Here is a 22,107-nt window from a genome sequence, read left to right as displayed (position 1 = left end):
GTATTTTTAAGAATCAACTTGAAATGGATCAGGTCTAAAGTAAGATAAAAAGCTATATAACTCTTAGAAAAAAATACAGGAGTCAATTAGTGTGACCGTGAGTTAGGCAAATACTTCTTACACACAAGCCGAAGAGTGAAAGCAGAGAACAGAAAAAGTAGACACATTGAACATCATCAACATTAAATACATTTGTGCTTCAAAGGGCACCATCGAAAAAGGCAGGGAAATTTCACAAATTAGAACACACATTTGCCAGTCCTGTATCTGATAAGGAACATGAAGGCAGAATACATTATTTAAAATAAAATCTGTAATAACTCAATACTCAAAAGATAAGTAAGACATGGGCAAAGGACCTAAAAACATTTTCCCGAGGAAGTTATACAAATGGCCGATATGCATCAGAAGCCATCAGGGAAATGCACCTCAAATATGATCCTGTTTTATACCCACTAGGATGGCTACAGTCAGAAAGACAGAGAAGAACATGTGTTTGAGTATATGGAGAAATAAGAATGCCATAGGTAGAAATGTAAAACAGCACAGTCACTTGAGAAAAGACACTGGATTTGAAATTACTTAAATGGTTATTAAGCACAGTTATCACGTGACCGAGCAATTCTACAGAGAGGTACGGACCCAAGAGAAAGGAGTATGTCTAGTCACACAAAAACTTGGACGTGAGTGTTGACAGCACCGTGATTCATAATATCCAACAAGTGGGAACAACAGAAATGCCCACCGGAAGATGAATGGATAAAGAAAAAGTGTTGTAGAGCCACACAAGGGATAAGTATTTGGCTATAGAAAATAACCAAGTACTGATGCATGCATCCACGTGATGAACCTTGAAAACCTGATGCTCAGAGAGAGAAATCAAGATACAAAACAGCCCTGGGCATAGGATGGCATTTATATGAAATGCCCAGAAAAAGAAAATGCATATAGACAGAGAGAAAGCAGATCAGGGGTTGCTCAAGTCTTTGGGGGTTATGGGAAACACATAGCGTGTTTCCTTTCGGACTGATGATCATGTTCAAAAATCAGATGGCGTAGACACGCCCAGTGGATCGTGTACAAGAAGATTAGAAATATGTGTGTTGGCCAGATCTCTAAGAAAAAAGTGGGACACATAAATGGTTACTGGGAAATTTTAGTAAAGTACCCAATCAATACATTGCATGTAATTTTATTGGAAAAATACATCGATACTGCTAAATGCACAAAGTATCTGCCATATCTGACTTACATTTTGCTTCCCAAGAAAAGCACTTTGAACCCAAGCCTTCTGTGGCCTGGTGATTAACAAGCCAATGGCTTATGGATGTGGGAATGGGCCAAATTTGAGACTATCCCCCAGGGCTTCACTGCTATGATGTATGTGCATGCGTGCGCTTTAACTTTATGTTTTTTCTGAAGTATGTCCTTTAGGTTTTCAGGCAAATTCCAGAAAAAAAAAACAAAAATGATCTTCAGGGCAGGTTTGAACAGTCATGCAGTTTAGCTGAGCAGTCCTGAAATGTTCCATTCAGGCAGCCTTTTGGAGATGTTTTTCCATTATCTTAGTTTAAAGGACTCATTTCCTTGACTACATCCAGGGAAGAGAGAAGAGGTATATATAGAGAGAGGAAGACTGAAGGTGTCAGTCTTCAAGGGACTGTTTAAAAACCGAGTCTCTGACAGGCTTATTGTCAGAGTCTTAATTCCCAGGTCTCTGCAATCAAGCTAATATATTTTGGAAAAATGAATACTTCTGCTGGGAACTCCCCAGTTTTGCCCAGGGCTGCAATTCCCCTCTCTGCCCATCTTGGTGTTTACAATGTTACTTATCTCCCCATCTTCCCCATGAAGACAGAGGCCACCTTATCTTAAAATCCAGGAATGATCAACCCTTCAAGCAGTAGGTGATATGCAAAATAAAGAAAACATACAGAGCAGAGAACGTGGTTTGTACCTTTTACAATTCATACTCGTAAGAGAGTGTGTTTTTAAGGAAAAAATTTCCTGGAAAGAACAGATTTTAAGGCATACCCTGTGCGATCATTAACTCAAGCTCACAGGAGACGCCCGTTGGCAAACCTGTAATTGTGTATGTATTGGCAAGCTTCCTCTATGGGGTTTGTCTGAATGTTCTGATTTCTAAGAATGGCTCTGCTGCTGAAAATAACACTAACGTTTTTTAAGAAATTTTGAGTTGTTCATAGAGGTCAAGGCGATTCTCCATCACATGACACAAGCTGGTCAGCAGTTCTGTGCATCTGACATGGAAAGAAAAAATGTCCTTTCTACTTTCTGTCCTCCCTGATTTTCTTCACACAAAAAGTCCCTTCATACCCTCCTCATCTCCGTTTGCTGCAGTTTTCTTTCCTCCGTGCCCCTTGGTCACCTCCCAACAAGGTGTCCTCTTTGCTTTTTGTTCAAGTCCACCTTTACATAAATGGCACCTTCCTCGTGGTTGAATATCCCATTGCAGTGGTTCCACACCTGCCTGCAAAATCCCCCAAATAGACCATGTATCCCCGATGAATCCTCTTCTTGATTGACTTGAGAATCAAATTAATGCAGTTGGCATTTTTAGCCACCAGGAGGTGCAGAGGAAGCTCCAACCAAAGGATGCCAGGGCGTCTGCCTGACCTTGACGGTGTCCCCTCCCGCGGTCCGCGGTCACATCAATGCCAGAACAAAGACCCGGTGACAGTGTTTCCAAAGGAGCATTTGATGGATCAAGAGAACAATGAGAGACCACATATTTTTGGTAAAAGCTTCTGTTCTGCACAACGTTTGGATCATAGGAGAAACCCCAACCCTTCCTTCTCCAAGGTGCCCAGGCTCTTACTATGTTATCTGGAGAATATCCTCCCCCCAGTCAGCCTCTGCCCCTCTGAAAGGAGCCCCAAGTCCTCTCCCCATGCTGGCTGACAACCTCCGCCACCCGCCAAAATGGGCCCCCAGCCTTTCTCCCACCGACTTTCAGCTCCTTGGTCTGCGTGGTCCCAGCACAGTTCATCTCGCTTCTGGGTCCCATTTCCTCATGCATCATTTTTTTTAAGTTTATTATATTCTTCTACTTCTCTATTTTTGTTAATGTTTTCTAAATGCAACCTGTCTTTTCTTTTCTACCCAGTTTTAACTTCTGACAACCTTCTAAAGCAGTTAGTAATGCATGGTTTTCACTTTTGTAAGCATCTCCTTAAGCAGTTTCGCAGCATGCAGTTTCTCTTGGAAGACAGATAAAGGAAATGTTTGCTGTTGGGAATCAGATCAGGGCAACCTTGAGAGAACAGGGACCAATTTGAGAGTTCAGAGGGTTGCATCAAGAGGGGGCGTCTCTGAAGAGGAAATGGTTTTTCTTCCTTTACATATACACTTACAATGTTGCACTTGATAAACACCGTGTGTTCCATTTGCAGATTAAAAGGAAATCCTTAATAAGACATAAAAGCAAAGAGAAACAAAGGTTCTTAGGGAAAAAAAACAACAGTGAATGTACCGAACAATAACATCTTGAACTCCCAATGAAAGAGGAACGTGCCATCTGCAGAGCAGCATGCATTTCTCAGCAGATGTGCTTAAACCACATCAAAGCGAGTGACTGAGGAATCATTGGTGTGAGCAGCTTGTGTGCAAATGCAAACATGGAATTCAGATCCTAGCCCTTCACAGGAACTTACCAACTCTCTGCTCCAGTGACTCCCAGACTCCTCTTGTTGAATGGAATCTGACAGGAACACCCATCTATCAAACGGGTAACAGTGGAACTGCCTGGGCTGGTGTCAAACAGCTGCCTCCAAAGGCCAGGACCCCAGCCTCCCTTTGAGATGGAAACCGAGACGCCACGAGGTAGACAAGAACTGTGAAGGTGGCCACTCCCTTACGGCATGCATACGTCTTGTGGACTTTAATTCAAATGCTCTTACTGCTCTGAACGTAGGCTGCTTTTATTCAAAATCGCTTCTGTCCTATACTCCAAGTTATGGCATCAATGCGCCTAAATCGGTTCATGCAATTAACGACTATTTCAGAACACCGTACGTTGTATCGCCATCGCACGACACCATTACACAGCCTTTCCTGAGCACACTTTCAGGACAGCTACAATACCTGGACAATGAGCACGTGTTTCTGATTCTTGTTTGAATCCCTGAAGAAGTCTGTTATATAAACCTGCACGCAACCTTTCCTAAGACCATAGATAGCTGTCAGGTGAGAAATCTGTTGAAGGCCACACCCTTATGGCACACATACACTTCAAGTCTTGTGGACTTTAATTCAAATGCTTTTGCTGCTCTAAATGCAGGCTGCCTTTATTCAAAATTGCTTCTGTCTTATACTCAAAGTTATGGCATCAGTGAGCCTAAATTGGCTCATGCAACTAACGACCATTTCAGAACACTGTATGTTATGCTGCCATTACCTGACATCATTACTCAACTTTCCCTGAGGACACTTAAAGGACAGTTACAATACCTGGACAATGAGCAGGTGTTTCTGATTTTTGCTTGAATCCCTGAAGAAGTCTGTTATATAAACCTATATAGGCAACATTTCCTAAGACCATCAATAGCTGTCAGGTGAGAAATCTGTTGACATCATCATTTGGTACAGAGGTCTTAGCTCTGTTTATGGACCACCGACAGCCAGCAGGCCGTGTGATGGGCACTAGCAGTTGGACACCCAACTCTTTGATAAAACATCAGATCTACACCACGGAAGGGCTCTGATGTGACCAACGCCTTTGTGGGGGATGACACCCCATCACCTCCCGTGCACCACAGGGAGCCTTCTACAACACATCAGCACAGGAAGAATGCATTTGGAAGAACATCAACATACATGGTGACCATCCTACCATGCTTTGTACTAGATCACCGAAAAGCACATCTGGTATTTTTGTGTGGTTATAGAAGCTACTCATTTTGGAGTTCACCTCCGTCATACGTAACGCTGACTAGCAAGGCTGAAGGTGAGATCTTGGGCAAAATCCAGAGCTTTGGCTTCTTGTAGACCTGGGTTCGCATTCCAACTGGTCCCCACCAGCTGTATCATTGTGACTTCATCCCATCACCTCCGAACTTCTGATGCCTCAGGAAGAAGAGAAGTGAACCCCTCTAAGGGGTTCCCCAGGCTCAATGAGCTGGTGACAAACCATACAGAGAAGACCATTTTGAAGCAAAAATAAGTTAAAGCATGCACGTGGCATCAGATCGTAGGATAACCAAGACGCAAAGAATGCCACGCGAGCTAAACTGAAATGAATATTTGAAAGGAGGTAGAACCGACCAACTGAGTTGGAGACAACTAAGGAGACATTGGAGACGTAACAGCCACACATGAATACATTCCATCCAGGTATTTCCATCGGGAAGCATCGGTGAGGGGACGTCCCTTCTCTACCATAGATCTCTGGACAATCATCATAGAAAAAAAAATTTTTTTAAGGCAGATTTGATAGCAATCAAGTTTTGGATATACGGGCCTCCTAATGACAAACATATATGTCCAAAAAGTTGGAAATGTGCCTATAGAACAACATTGATAATAAATGGAACACCTGTTAAATCATTAGAACTTAGGTTTAGGTAGAAATAATGGCTTGACAGCTGGAATGATCCACCCGTTTGCCTGGGGCAGTCCCAGCATATTCACAGTGTGTTTACCACGCTCAGAGTTCCTAGATGACACGCTAAATTACATCATCAATGGCTAGCAAGATGGTGTCATGCGCTTCGGATTAAAGAAAGCATTCATATTTCCAAAAGCTAGTGTGAAGAGCCTCTCATTTATATATTATAAGTGTCTTATAATTATTTTTTAATGTAAAGTTCAGGTTAGGTGATGGCATTTGATAGATACCAGCCATGATGCATTTGCCCAGTTGCAATTATTTCTGGGATAATACTATGATGTCCAGGTGTATTAATAGGGAGATGATAAGGTGATTGCTGTACTGGTTCTTAGCTGGTCTCTGTACCCTCACAACACTGAAACCCACTGGATGTTTATACCGTATGTCCAATTACCTCGCAAGGCGCAGAATGCTAGTATCGCCTATGGACGCTCAGAAAACAGCAGACTTTCCCCAAGTCACACCTCAGACAGGAGGTAGAGGGAATGTGCTCACTCATTTCCGTCTCACTCTAAACTGATGTGCATTCCACGCCAACATCCTGCTTCCACTTTTACCAAAATTGTGTTTATTTTTATACCCATTTTTTCCACTTTTTTACCAATTTCCAATTTTCTAAGTCCTCTTGTTAACCATCTCTTTAAGGGAGGAAAATAGCACGTATTACTCCACAAAGAGCAATCATCACCAACATGTTTTCTATTCCCTACATCGATGCATGTATTACTTTTCAAAGAAAACACTCAATATTTTGACATTTTGTTAAAAGCCTATCTATTCCTATCAAAATCAAAATCCCTATCTAATTGGGAGTGATGGTCACCGTGCCTGGAGTTCCTTCCTATTTAATGGCCTTTTAAAAAGATCTGAATGCCAGTGGCTTAGAAATACTTTTCACAACCTACAATCGTGATTTGTTACAAGCCAAAGTAAATGCAAAGTAAATGCTGGGAACCACTTTCATCAAGACAATTGACAATGAGAGATCCATTGATAAAGATAAACTGAGTCACATTTTAGAAAGTCTACCGCATGCAGAATCAACACAGTTAGCATATTTCATTCCAGCAAATAAAAGGGGGTCTGTAGCGATCTTAGTGGTGGACGGTAGCTCGTTTCGTTTGCAGGCTGGAAACAGCCAGGCATTTGCGTCTCCGATTTCCCTGACACTCCTGAGTCATGGCTCTGCTCTCTCACCAGGATTGTTTTTAACTCTCCATAGCAACGGGTAAGGCTTAAGGTTTTTTTAATGAGAAAAGTTCTAAAGGAACAGCCAGCATTTTTTCAATCTCCAGAAGGTACTACCTTGCAAACATCAGTGGGTGATTTACATTTCTAAATTTCAAATGCATTTCCACCACTCATTTCTGCTCCTGGGGTCTTTTGAAAATAAAATATTCTTGGTACTATTGACCTGTTGGGAGAAAATATTTTCAGCCACATACCTTATTGGGCAGAGCTCCCTTACTACATTTTATCTTACTTTTTATATTTTACCATAAATATAAAATACGTGCTTCAACAGGCACATCTCACTGTCATAACCACAGTGTTAATAATTCAAATTTCTGCACCACCTCAATGCATTTTTGCCTTGAAAACAAACATGTCCGCAGAGCCCTGGGGATATTATGCATGAATGGTACGACTGCAGGCAAACATAAAGGAAGGTTTCAGTTGCAAAATATAACTTCCTGAATATATATACACTTCCAACCCCAAGTTGTCAGAGAATAAATTAACCATCAGAATGGGGAGATACTCTTGAATTTCCATGCTTTTAGACAATCTCCCTTCCCTGTAAATCCTTTAATTTTACAAAATTCAAATAAGAGCTAAATTCCACGGCATGGAAATACAATGGCCATGCCACCAGCCACTAGATCTTCAGGGCCCAATAAATACCGATAATCAGTTTAGGAACCAGGCATGAGACTTTGCCATGTGGCATCAACTTATTGGCACACTGGCCTACCCACAGAAATAAGCTAGTATCTACACCGTTGTCAACTTTTCCCAAATGATCACCATCACCCAAAGTCACCACCAGACGTGTTCATTCTACAGAGATTTATTGCCTGGTGAAGTATTCATCCAGCCCCAGGAAAGAAAAGGGCTTTAAGTAAAAATATGCTTTCAACTGGACAACCTGACAGTCAGCATCTGTTGGAGGAGGGGATGTGGTTCCAGAAAATAAAATTCCTGGGTTAGAAACGGCACACTGAGAAAACAGACGGTTCTCCAAGAAAGTATGAAAAGGAACAAACTTATCGGGTAGTGGGAAGTGAGCGGTGGAGAGTGGACTTACCTGGCAAATAGAAGTGCACAATTCAGATCAGTCCTAACAACACGGAGCCAGAACTTCCTCACGGCCTTCTGCAAGGTCATAGGCGTGATGCGATCACTTACCGAGAATCCCCAGGCGGTAGTTAATGGTTATGACGATAACGTTCCCGTAGCTAGCGAGGATGCTCCCATCAATCATGTTGCCAGTACCCTCCATGTAAGATCCGCCGTGGATGTACACCATCACCGGCTTCTTACTGTTCTGATCATGGATGTCTGGAAAAAGAGTCAAGTAAGGAAATACAGTAAAGAGTCACACTGATGAACTAGGGCTAAAAAAAAAAAAGGGGGCGGGGGGCAAAGGGCACACATTACTTTTCGTAGTTTTGACTTAACTACCTCTATTGTTGAATTATATTCGCCTTGATAAGATTCCCTAAGGAACACGGCCAATGCAATGATACTTTCTGTTCATTCAAATGATATTTTGAGAAGCATACAGTTGAGGTTATTATGTAGACCTATGGATGTTTCTGTATCTCTGAAACACTAAAACAAATTAAGATGAAATACTTATGTCCTGTGTAATCTTCTATGTAGATGGATACTTATTTGAATTTTTAAGAATACCTACAAATACTTATTTCCTCCATGACGGTCATCTTCAAGGGTGAGCTTTTAGATACATTTTCAACTTAGCGACAATGTAAGAGAACTTAATGACCCCATAAACTCTCAAACCAGGACAGTTGATGCCCAAAGCTGGATAAATGGTTAAAAACTATCCACAGAACAGAAATGTGCAAAAATAAACAAAACAAGATGTTGAAGCAAATGCCTTTGTTCTAGTTTACTGACTGAAGTACATGCCCACATGTTTAATTACAAAAATGAAAGATATACTAAGAATGGCACGAGGTTGCAACTCAAGATGAAAGTATGGAAACGTTCAACATTTTCATAGGGAATATAAACTCCCAGTGTGTCTGGCAACCAATGAGTACCCTTCACAATTACTTTACTATTTTATATAACAGTGATGTAAAAACAATATTGTGCAGTGGTCTAGGAGGACAGAAATGTGGAGATTGCAGATCCCTGTGTAAAGCCTGCTTCCTGAAAATTTATGATTCAACAAACTGTTCAGCATGCATTCATCATAAGGCTTCCCTTAATGGTAGAGAAGAATTACCTCGAGTGTAATCACTTCTGAATATATACATATGTATGTGTATAGAGAGATACAAATATATGTGCAAATAATTTAAATATCTGAATGTCATCAAAACAACCAAATGTACCCACGTACATTTACTTTCAGTTGTTTCATCAAAGTTTCTTGTTTTGAATCCTAATTCGCCAAGGCGCTTTTGAAATATCAGAAAGGAATTTTAAGGAAGTGAACCATCATCACTGGGATGGAAGCTACTCATAAAATGAATTATGGAGACCGAATCAAAATGAGCTCATTGGGTGCTGCAATGAAGTGTACGGAAGGCATGAAGAACCCGCTGGTCACAGTCAAATACAGAAAACAGCGTGCTCCCCCACCCCACGGGTCTGTAGATATACAACCTATAGCAGAAAAACACCGTATTTCCTCACACAGAATTCAAATGTAAAGTAAGAATCCTTTATCACATGCTCCATGGGATTTTACATAAACCACTGTCTCTACACGGTGGGGCGTTCTGCACAAGAAACTGCTCTCTGAGGCCCCAGATTTGCTGTTTCTGTCCTTATTTTACCATTATCGGCTGCTGGCTACTCCTTTGTGGAAAAGAAGAGTCAGTAGGGCTTGAGGGCTGCAGTAAGGAGTTCCCCCTGGAGAAAACGCTGGGTCGACATCGTTTACCACTTCACAACATGCAGGAATGAGGTTCTCCTGACCTTAAGGTAGGTGTAACTGGATGAGGCATTGATTCAAAGTAAAAATGTATCAGTATTCAATGAAAACTAGGGGCATTTTCATGGTGATAAAGTTGCATTGCGAGCAATGTGAAACAGATCCTAGTGATGGAAAGGAAATTCACTAAGAAACACACGGCAAGATGCAACTTATATGAATAGAGGGTGTACAGAGGAAGAAGGGTCGGTGTTACTGTTTTCCTTGAATACTGATGAAACTGCAGGACTCCTGGCACCACCCCCCATGGGACAGGCTAACTGGTAAGTTGCATGCTGCATGTGAAACTCTAATGCCATCAGAAGAACTCAGAGTGCTGTGAGGCTGGGGCAACCCTAGGAACTCAGGTTAACAACAAATAAAATCATCAAATAATCATGTTAAGAGAGGACCGGGCATGCAGGCAATGTTGACTCTCCAAAATTCTTTTCTCAGAGAGCAGTTGATTTATGAAGAGACATCCAAGAAGGCAGTATAAACAAGTAATTGATAAAAAAGGCACTTTGAGGGCAGTTTTGCTGCCTGGCAAGGAGAACTCACGAATCACTTCTCAGGCTTAAATTGCCTTTCGTCCAGAGAACCAAAGGTTCATCCAGAGCCTTCATCCTCCAAGAAAAATAAACGGAGGGCCGTGCGTTCTGCTCCTCCGATGGAAAACGTGCCTTCACCCGTCTTCCACAGCCTTTACGTGGACTTATTTAGAATTGTTGTTTCTTTTCTTTAAGACCATTTATCCTGCAGGAACTGTAGGATGCAATGTACTAGTTGTGACGTGCATGCCAGCTATCTTCAATCTTAAAAAAAAAAATCAATTTACTTCGGGCAGATCATATGTCAACCAATTTGGGATCCTTCAAAAAGGAAATTTCCACAGCAACCAAACATTTTTTGTTGTTGCTGTTGGGAGGAGGAATGTTTTCAAAATAGCCATGATTTTTGGAAGATGCATAGATGTAGCTCTGGGACCTTTTCTAGTTCTTGGCTGTCCCTATGCTTTTTAAAAATTTTTTGTCTGAATGCTGCTAAAGAACCGTCCTCAGAGAAACAGCATGTCGTTATAACACTTTTTCATGTATTTCACTGTGAACCAGACAAGATTCTGTGAAAGCCATTTTGGAATTAATAGGTTTAAAAGAAAATCACTCAAACAAAAAAGGAAATGCCAGCAACCCCAAAAGTTCTACTGAGGTATATCGCAGAGTTTTGCAATTCATAGAAGACATCACGGAGAGAAAAGCTCCAAAAATACAATGTTAACTTAACAAAATAACATTGTGAAAGAAGAAAGTATACATCATGCATGTTGTAAAACTCCAATTTCTCTTCTTTGGACCAAGCCAAAAAAAAAAAGAAAAAGAACAAAAAAAGGTGGGCTTCTTTGTAAACAGTATTTTGTCCCTCACTTCTTAGTTAGAAACAACATTTATACGTCTTCTCCCAGGTGATCTGTGGTCATCTATGCGATCACAGGGATTTAAAATGACAGTGGTTTCCAAACAAGAAGAAAATACAGAAGCAGCACACGAATGTGTACTCATTTCCGAGAAGGGGAGGGAAAAACAAACTGAAATTGAAAAAAAAAAGAGAGATAGATACACAATCATGCATCAGGGTCGAGCTTTGGAAAAAAAAACAAAAAATACCTTCATCTTCACCACGATCATTACTGGTTATATCATCTGCGTTTTTCTTTGTGTTGCCTCCTGGGGTCATATTGAGAAGGAAAATAAAGGGAAAAAAAGAGAATTCAAAAACAACAGGTTTGCAAAAAATTCAGAAGAGAGATACTACCCAGTAAAAGGAAAAGAAAAAAAATAAAGTCACACAAAAACTTGAAATTTGTTACATTGGGATTTCAAAAAAATAAGAGAAGGTAATGCAAAATGCATATAAACAGAAGGATGTCAAGAACAAATTCAAAATGTTACTTGCAAAAAATATTAGATATCCTGTGAAAATGCAGTTTGGGGGGGTTAAAATGGTATTACTGCCAAAAAAAAAGAAAAAAAGCTAATGTGAGTTTAAAAAACAGAAAATTAAAGTATTAAAAAAGAGATTTTCCACATTCTTAAAAGAAATGCATATGAAGTATTCAATGTGTCTCTCATTATAACTTGTTAAAATCTAGACAAAGTTTTGAAATGTAACCAACACACTGTGGTTAGGAAAATGTACAAAGAAACACATTTAAACAATGAACATGGGTGGACATTAATAAAAATATCTTAAAATTGATATTAGTTTCATGCGTAAGACCTTAAAAACACACCATTTCCCCCCCAAAAAAAACAAAAAAAACAATCAGAAATGTCACCAGTTTATTTAAACCATGAAGGTGCCCCTCTCACCAGTAGCCAGAGAAATGTTACCTGTTATCAGTTCCACCTGTTTACTATAAAGCATACACGACTTTTGGTACATTTTGTAGTCAATATACAACATTATACATTATGTTCTCCATATCTGAAACACTATTACTTGAATGTCACTGGTATCTGAATGTGTAAACAATAAATAAAGTCACCTACCTTGATCACCTGAAACAAAGACCATGTAAGAATCCCAGAGAGACAAAATGTGGGGAAGGTCTCGTAAACTCACCAAGACCTCCTCTATGCTGTCTTCATTGCCCCATTTTGGATTTTATGTTTTCCAGTTACAAGAAGCCCAAATATTTATTATGGTTTGAATCGTTTAGTTAATTGGCTCAATGGTCTTAGACAGTCATGGGATTTACCTCCTGAGCTCAGAAAGTGTCGATTCATTCACTCTGTCTTCATCCTCTGTGGTGGGTGCTGGGATTGGTGGGTTAAGAGAGAGAAGGTGGTCCCTGTCTCCCACCATCCTCTGTTAGTTCTACATAACTCAGAGGGGCTTACATGTTTACCCACCAAGATGTGAAGTTGCTGTTTTCATAGTTCAAATAATGGTTGGAAATCATTTGGGTTTGTAGTTCGACACCTTTTAAACATCCACTCTTACAACATACCCATTTCCAATCCATTAGGAAGTATCACGACACTGATACATCACTCATTAGCTTGTAGTTCTTCGCTTAATAGCAAAATCTATTTGTGTCCAAGAATTCCACCGATTTCAATAACTTGAACTCTAAAAAATGTAATCCCCACCAAATTAGTTCAGCTCTCCTGTAGGTGGATTTTGTCCAGATTCATTGGTATGAAATCTCTAGGCAAGCTATCTTGTGGACTGGATTTATGGTACATTGTGTTTAGGACGCCTTTCTTAGAGAAATGGGGATGGGAATAATATACTAAACTATTTGTGTTAGAAGACAAGCTCTTCTTGTGTCTGAAAAAAGTTTATATCCATTTATGGAAGAAGATTTTAAGTTTTTATAAAAACAGGTCACCTATTTCATGAAAAAAAAGAAGAGATGCTAGAAAAAAATAAAGGTCTAGTCAAAAGACATTGACTGTATTCTCTGATTAAGCTGACCCCCTGGTACCAACGTGTGATGCTTTAATGTTTGACTACATCTCCTTATCACAGCCTTCCGGAAAACATGCAGCCAACATTGGAAAGGCTTGTTTTAACTCAGCCCCCATACCTGGAATTTACCTTTCTCGTGAGCCTGTCCTGTCCTATCCCTGGCTTCATCTGAATTTACTTATAATTCTCTTTTTTTTCTTCATGCTGTACCTAGAAATAGAGAGTATGCATGGCCACTGGTCTGGCACAAGCCCAGAGGCCCTTCTGCAAGATCTGGAGTGAGTTCAATGCCACAGCCCTTTCTCAAGACTCAGTTCTTAATGTCTGGAGGTTCACCATTAATGCATGAAATCTGAGTCAACTGAAATACCTCTGGAAGCCAGAAGAGAGGCAGGGGTCAGGGAAAGTGCCCCAAGTGGGGGAAAACTTGGAGAGATCTGTAACACTCTTGTGATTTTCACAGTTACATCTCTGATTAAGTAGCAATCTACTGTCTCTGAATCTTGACCAAATTCCTTTGTCAGCCAAATTTAATTGAAGAGCTTTTCTGAGGTATAGAAAACCAACACAAAGTATAAAATTCAATCATTTTTTTCTGGAGGTGGGCAACCATTAGCACGATCCAATTTTAGAACATTTCTATCACCCCAGATAGATTGTCTGTGGCCTATCACACATTCCATGTTCTTTTCCCCATCTCACTTATTTACTTTCTTTGTGGATTTATCATTTCTGAACACTTCACAGAAATGAATTTGTATAATATGTGGTCCTTTGTGAGCAGCTTCTCTCGCCATGTTTTCAGAGGCCCCCGTGTTGTAGCATGTGTCAGCACTTGATTCTTTCATAAGGATGAAGAATATTCTACCATAGGGACAGACCAAATATTCTACATCCATTCATCTGTTGATGGCCATGTGTATAGTTGCCACTCAGTGGTTTTGCTGAATAATGCTGCTATGAACATTTGTGTACAACTATTTTTGTATGGACATACGTTTTCGTATGTCTTGGGTAGATAGATACCTTAGGAGTGTAAGTACTATATCATATGATTTACGTTTATCACATTTCATGAGTAGCAAATTTATGTTTAATGTCTTAAGAAACTGCCGGACTGTTTTCCAATCAGCTGCATTATTTCCCATCCCCATGAGCAGTGTAGGAAAGTTCCAATTTCTTTACGTTGTCGACAGAGCTTTTATTGTCTTTTGGATTACAGCCATGCTACTGGGTGGGAGATGGTGTCTCATTGTGGATTTAATTTGCATTCAGCTAATGAGTTAATGACATCGAATATATTCCCATCTACTATCTTCTTTGATGAGATATCTATTCAAATGTTTTGCCTGTTTTAAAGTCTCGGTTCTTTGATCTTTATTACTGAATTGTAAGAGTTCTTTATGTTTCTTAAATGCTAGTCTTTTACCAGAAATATGATTTGCAATTTTTTTCTCCCAGTCTGTGGCTTCTCTTTTGGTTTACCCAATGTGTCTTCTGAAGTGCAAAGGTTTTTAGTTTTGACGAGGTCTACTTTATTGGTTGTCTTCTCTTAAAGCTTGGATCTAAGACATCCTCGCTTAATTTAAAGCCCTGAAGATGATCTCTTATATGTTTTCCTAAATGTTTAAGTGTTTGTTCATACACCTTTCATTTATTTTGACTTACTTTTTGTGTATTAGAAAAGGCAAGGGTTGAAATTCACCTTTTTTGCATGTGGATATATCCATCGTCTCAGCACCGTTTTTGAAACATGAACCTTCTCTCACTGAATCGTTCCAATACTACTATTGAAAGCCAGTTGATTCAAAAGGTGAGGACTTATTTCTGGACTCCAATTATACTCCATTCTGTATTTCTAGCCACCTGAATTCTCGACTGTCCTGATCACTATTACTTTCTAGTATGTTTTAAAATAGGGAAGATAAGTCCTCCACCCTTCTTCTGTTCTTTTATTTTGATAGGAATTATTTGCAAAATGACAATTTTAAATTAATTCTATAGAGCAGAGCCTGGCCCAGAAACATAATTAGACATCACTTGTCAGGGTCTATGTATACTTAATTTTTCACCCTTTCATTCTTTTTTAATAAGCTGCTGATGTATTTTTCCTTAGAAATAGAACTAAGCAGGCTAAAAACCAACTGAGTTCTCCTGAGCTTGTAATTTAGTTCCAATCATGAATTACATAAACACAGGCATTAGAAGACAGAGTGGAAAAGAAATTCTGCTCGAATTTATTGCAGATGAATCCCATCTTGTAACTACCTTAAAAAAAAAAAGGCATTTCAAAGTCCGGACACCATTTCATTTTCTCCTTTCTGTCCAGGTTTGCTTCGTTTCCCCAAAACGCCAGAATAATATTCCTTTACATCTACTGATTGACACCTCGCCCCAGTGGGGAAATGGGTCTAAATATTAAAGGGAATATTTAAATCACCTCCAGAAAATGTATACTCATTCCATTATTAAAATTTAAATATGATTTTATAAGTAAAATATCACAGCGTCGCTGGTCCTGAAGGGTGTCCATCCTTTTTTTACTTTTGATGTTCCCCTTTCAACTTTACTTCATGTTCAAAAGTCAGACAATTTAAAATAGTACCTTGTATCATAAATGCAATAGACGCACTTTGTAGGGGATTCAGAAAAGGCAGACCACAGTAACGGAGAAAATGTTAAAAATCCGTGGAAAATCTCTGGATTCTGCTGTTAACATTTTGAGGCAGGACAGCAATTTTGTGTCTCTTTAATGTACATGAAGTTCGTTGCCACTTCAGTGTGCAAATCGGCCTAATAAACGTATCAGATAGTATTAGGTGGTTACAATATTTACGTAAGAATACCAAGAAATGATAGAACCTAGAAAAGCTTTAGAATTATTGCTCTAAGTACAAGATAGCGTATATCAAAAATGTGTTTACCAGTTCACATTTATTGTTTTGTCTCATAAGAGGAAAGATTCCAAGCTCAACTTAGCCTTGTCATCTTTAATACAAAAGAGGCATGTTTGCACTAAATGCATTAGTTTCAATACAGAGGAAGTTATGTGATGGTTACAGGGGAAATACAAGCTGTCTTGGCCGTCACTGGTATGAGTGATGAATGACTTTGTCAATCGGCTAGGAAGGAATACTTCTTTAACCTTGTAAATCAGTACTGGGTGGAGACAGCGACCACTCACCCATGTCCTGGGCTCACTTTAGCAAGGGGCTGAGTGGCACCTGCCTCACATTGAAGCCCACATGCTTCATGAGTTTACTCACGCATAAGCCCATTCCTTTTGCAAATATGTATTGATATGTTGCATATGCTCACCCTGGCTTGGAGAGATGAACCTGGGGGTGTCACACCTATCTGGAAAGTGGTGGCTCGTCTTTGGGACAGACTTGCACAGCATGGTTCAGGCGGGGCTGAGGAACACATTCATTCATTGGCAGTCGTCCCCGGCGCTGGGAGAGGAGTCTGTGCTGTAAGGGTGTCTGCTCAGGACATGGTGGGTGCAAGCAAGCATGAGAGAGCAAAGAGGGGGAGACTGGTGGCTTAGTGGTAGAGGACACGGTGGGGACACCAGGGGAGGGGGCTAAGGCAGGGACGCCACCAGGATACCTCATCTGTCACCCCTGCCCTTTGATGATCGGTTGTCATGGGGATTCATACCGCACACATACATTTTAACATAGGTTCTAACTCCTACTGGAAACTTGTTAGCATGGTGAATCTGAACAATGACATGGAACACGTAATCTGTGGGTTTCCTCCAATACACGTGATCCTTGAACTCTCGGCTACCTACAGAGACATTCAGTGTCTGCATTCGGAGGTTTCAGCATAGTGGACCTACAGCCTCATATTTTTTTTTCCTTCTGAAATCAGAACATCTGAACAAGATCAAGTTTCACTCCTAGCAAAAATTTGTGTACGACTGGAGAGGCTGTGTAATGGGGCGTTCAACAAAGAGGCGTCCCATCACCCGCATTTGGGATGAGCTCTTTTGTACCCCATGCCAAGCAAGGTTTGCCCAGGGAAGTGAAAGTCACTTTTTTGTAATGCGAGAAAAAAAAGGTTTTCGGTGTCCAGAAAGTCTTAGGAAAGAGAACATGTAGAGCTGAGTATATGGAAATTGATTTTTTCTAAAGTGATCATCAGACATACTTAGAAAAATTTTGGAAATGTATCCCCGAATTAGAAAACCTCTGTCCCAGGACATATAAAGGGACTGGACCGAGAACTGCTGAGTTATAGGGCATCATCCACTGATGGGGGAAAGGTCCCAATCCTACAAACCCTCCCTGTGGCCTTGTAGTTCTTCATAGGTAGGGATGGAGTTTGTGTCCCCACCATTTGGATCTGGACTGGTTTTAGGATTTATGTCTTTTCAACAGAAAGACATTACGATGTGCCAGTCCCCAGCCTGGGACTCTGAGCTCCCCATGTGTATGAGATTCCATAATCCAGAACTGGCACAGATAAGCATCCCTGTTGAGAAAGTCCTTGTCCCATGAGCACCCAAATGACCTGCAAGGTGACCCCAGGCTGAAGAATCTCCCAGCTGAGCAGAGTCCAGGCCTCCAGTCCATAGAATCATGACAACCTTAAGTGCTTACCTTTGGGACGGCTTCTTATGCAGCAATAGCTAACTGATACATGCACATGAACATGGCTCAATTCCTCATATAATCACATGTCCTTTAGGCCTACTTTTCATTTAGGACTTTAGGATAGTTCACGCCCTCTCTTCCTGCAAACCTCTCCTGCTTTATATCCCCGATTATCCTCCTCACACATTCCCCTTGTTTACCCTCTTTATTCTTGAACTGAAATTCCATTCTCTCAGGAGGGATTTCCTGATCTTCAAGCATTTGCACTCCTAGAAGGTCCCACTGCTATTCATTGCACTGTAAGATTTTCTTGAAAGCATTCCTTATGATATACAATATCCTAATTGGTTGGATAACTCTCATTGGATTGTTAGTTCCAATAAAAAAAAGGTGACCCATTTTTTTTTTTTTACTGCCCTATGCTGCCAAATTCACAATGACTAGCAAAATACCCAGCACATTTAAGCCACATGATAAACTTCTGTTGGGTGAGTCATGGAATTTTTTACCTCAAACCCATAGCTACTATGAGGCAGGACAACTTACCATACCATTTATGAAGGATGATCATAGACATTGGTGAGAGAAATATACACTCTCCTGTATAATGTGCATGACTAACTCAAGTATGGAAATGAAATGGTGCCTTTTCTTATTTGATTTTTACAATTGCTGTTCTGTTATCATTTAGCATTTCTTGGCCATATAGGGTTTATTTCTTTTTTCCATATGGTGGAAAAGAATTCTGCCACCTAATTTATGTGGGATAGTCAGTTCAGAAAACTGAAGGCATATGTTTGTAATTATAAAAATAGCAAAGTCTAATTCTTTCTAATTTTCTTCCAGATCAAAATGTCTCATTGTAATAATGGAAATACTAGGAGGGTCTTTTTTGGGGGGTGGGTATGTTTTCTTTTACTCGACTGGTTTTGGAAGACAAAGTGATAGAAAAGTTTGAGTAACAATTTTCCTCTTTTGTTTTACTGGAATTAGGAAGAATTTATTTCACACTTTCTTTTTTAGGAATCAAAATAAACCTAAAATTGTATAGGTCTCTGCTATATGCCTGTGTTTCCTATTAAAATCTCAGGGTACTGCATAGCTTTACAAAGCATTTTTTTGTTGTGAATTTTGTTATTGAAATACTTCTGTTCTGAGGAATAAAAAGCAAGCCCTGTTTGATTAAGTCTCTCCCGTTTTTGTTAGAAATCTCACTTGATAGAATATATTACCAACCCAAATAATCTTCATGAGCTTGAGACTAAATCAAAATGTATTTAAAAATGGAAACTAAATACCATATTAAGTTGTTTCTTAGGTATTTTTATATAAGAACTCATGTTGAAAAATGAAATTGGCATTCATTTGCCTAGATGCACCTCCTCAAATGTTGAATTTTAAAAAAAGACAATAAGCCTCTGGAGATGTGTGTGCGTGTGCGTGTGCGTGTGTGTGTGTGTGTGTGTAAAACCATGGGCTAAATAAAAGACCATGTAAAATGCTTAGCTTTGGGATGGCTCCTTACACAGTAGTAACTAACTGATACACCAACATGAACATAGCTTAACATATATTTCCCTTGCAAAGAGCTCTGGAAGATTTTGAGTTCTGCTACACATTGCTACCTCTGATGACAGGCTTCCTTCTGCATCAGAACACAGCTGACCAGAGGATGCATTTTTGCACCATGTAAGTTTCTGGTATGTGGGACAGAAGTTAGTGGGAGTTGAAACATTTGGCTAATCATCCTGGTGCAGTCTATGTAAAGGAATGAACCATCCACATCTCCATGCAGGTTGTCTATCTTTACTCACTACGAACCAGTCGAGTTGCCCTTGGCTTTCCTGGTCTGCGTGCCTGATGTGGGGAACTTATATGCAATCATTCCCAAAAAACAGTTAGTCTAGATGTATGCAAAAGCACTGCACTCTTCAATCCCTGAATCCGCCAGGCGATGCAAATCAAATGATCTCCATTAAGGGCCCTAAACATATATTTTTAAGCATCACCAGGTCATCCCGTCTCTGGAAGGTAGGGTACTTCTTACTGCAGAGAAGGACTTTTTGTCACTTCATCCTGCTGTAGACTTAGCTGATGGCCACAGGAGAGGTGTCCCTTGTTCTAGTGAGTGAGAAAATGAAGATGTGCTGATATAAACAGAAATGTCAACAAGGAAACAAACTTAAAGGAAATGTCTCTCATCCCCTTTTCAGTGCGATTATGTTCACTCAACACATTCTGTGTAGAGTTATTTATTCAAAAGATTCCATGCCCTTCCCTGGGGAAGGACACCATCCCCTCCTGCTAACACTGGTCTTGGCCAGCACAAAGTCAATGGGAGACATATACATCACTTCCAAGCCGAAACATTATAAATCATCACATTTCTACCATACTGTTTCCCTCTACCACCAGACCAGTATGTTCCGGATGGGGAACACCCCTTCAAGCCTTAGTCTTAGAAAGAAGAAGATGTAATGAACAACCAGTCAGCCCCAGATGGACACAAACTTCATAAAAGGAAAATAAGTTTTTGTTATTGCAAGCTGCGAAGATTTGGGGTCTGTGTGACAGCACTGCATCTTAGCCTACGTTGACTGTTACAGCTCTTTGCTTCTCTCCAGGAGGTACTCATTCAAAAACACACTTACCCATGCACACACTTGGCCAAATGCACACCCAGAAGGCCATGCAGACTCCTAACAGCCCCACATGTACCTGAAGCAAACAGATTGTTTTACATCAGAGCTGTGTCTTGATGTCTGTAAATACCCATGGGCTTGATATTTGTAAATCAAAGCCAATCGGATGGTGTTCCCTTACAGTGGACACGTTGTTTTCCTATAAGCACCATGATTTTGCTCAGCTGTTCCAGAAAATGAGTATTTTTATACTCGGCACTAAACTACCATATGACTATAGTACAATAGAAAACCGGGTATGCCAACACAGACTATGAAGTACCTAAATATTTACAGTGACTGAGCACAATATTGCCGTGATGACACTCTAAAATCATTAAGACTAGGAAACATTAAACTATTTCCTTTGAGCCAATCATCAGGAAGTCCCTAAAGTAAGGAAGAGCTTAAAAGAATCACATATCCAGAAAAATCATGCACAGCTTTCCTTCAAAACAATCGCATGAATGTTGTCTTGTGCACTGCAAGCGATCCATCAATGCTGACTCATAGTATTGCCAGGAGAGGTATTATTTTTCATGGTTTCCTAAACATGTATTGTACATTCCTGCCCCCCAGATTTTCCTCATGATGCATTCTCTTCCTAGCTTCTGAGGCCACGGCAGATCTCCTTACTCTGCAACTTTGAAGACCTTTGAACACCCAGTCCAAGTGCAAGCGACTCTGTGGTGTCCGCTCCTCAGGAGGGAACCATCTCTTTATCGATGTGTTGCGGCTGTGCTTTGTGGATGTCCCTGATTACACTCTGACTTGCATATCAGTTATAGACACCCTGTGCCCCAGGACAGCAGGTGCACCTAGATTTTTTACTGTGCAATGAAAACCACCTGGTATGTCCATTAATGGATGACAGATAAAAAAAGTATATCTATATAATGGAATATTACTCAGCCATGAACATGAAGGAAATTCTGCCATTTGCAAAAATATGGATGGACCTAGGGGGCATTATGCTAAGTGAAATGTCAGACAAGGAAAGACAAGCACTATATGATCTCACTTATTTGTGGGTGAAATAATCAAACTCGTGGAAGCAGAGCATAGAATGGTAGTTCTCAGGGGCCGTGGGCTGGGGCAAATGGACAGATTTTGTTTAAAGGGTACAGATTTGCAACCAGGGGACTATGTTCTGGAGATCCAATTCAGCATTGTGATTACAGTCAATAAACCTGTATTATATCCTTCTAAGTTGTTAGAGACCAGATTTTAAGTGTTCTCAACACAAACAGGAAATGATCATTGCATGACATCATAAAGGTGTTAGTGGACACCATCACAATCATACTGCAATGTATAAATGCAGCTAACCCACATATACACCTCAAATGTTTACAATGTTACCTGTCAATTATATCTCAATAAAAATTTAATAACTTTTTAAAGAGAAATATCCCAATGGCAGAGAAAGGCCTTGAAGGGAGGAGGGTGCTGACAGAAGGCTTGCTGTGTTAGAATTAAGCTCACGATGATTCCTTTTCTAGACAAGTACATCAAGGCTTTGTTGAGAACTATGGGAAGGTATTTTTTAAG

At 40.1% G+C, this 22,107-nt stretch overlaps 1 protein-coding gene across 7 annotated transcripts in view; it reads right to left on the bottom strand.

The window, feature by feature from the left end:
- Positions 1-22,107, bottom strand: part of LOC118935962 (neuroligin-4, X-linked) — a 236,585-nt gene that overhangs the window by 79,426 nt on the left and 135,052 nt on the right. For 6 of the 7 annotated variants that reach the window (XM_036932663.2, XM_036932662.2, XM_036932664.2 and 3 more), the window contains 2 exons: positions 11,465-11,524; positions 8,039-8,191 (listed from right to left, as the gene is read on the bottom strand). In XM_036932663.2, coding sequence (XP_036788558.2) covers positions 8,039-8,191; positions 11,465-11,524 — 213 coding nt within the window. The remainder of the gene's footprint in view (positions 1-8,038; positions 8,192-11,464; positions 11,525-22,107) is intronic. The other variant, XM_036932667.2, reaches the window with a different exon arrangement.

This window comes from Manis pentadactyla, chromosome Y (assembly GCF_030020395.1).
Source record: "Manis pentadactyla isolate mManPen7 chromosome Y, mManPen7.hap1, whole genome shotgun sequence".
Lineage (NCBI taxonomy): Eukaryota > Metazoa > Chordata > Mammalia > Pholidota > Manidae > Manis > Manis pentadactyla.
Note: the sequence above shows the minus strand (reverse complement) of the source record. Positions and strands in the feature narration are given on the sequence as shown.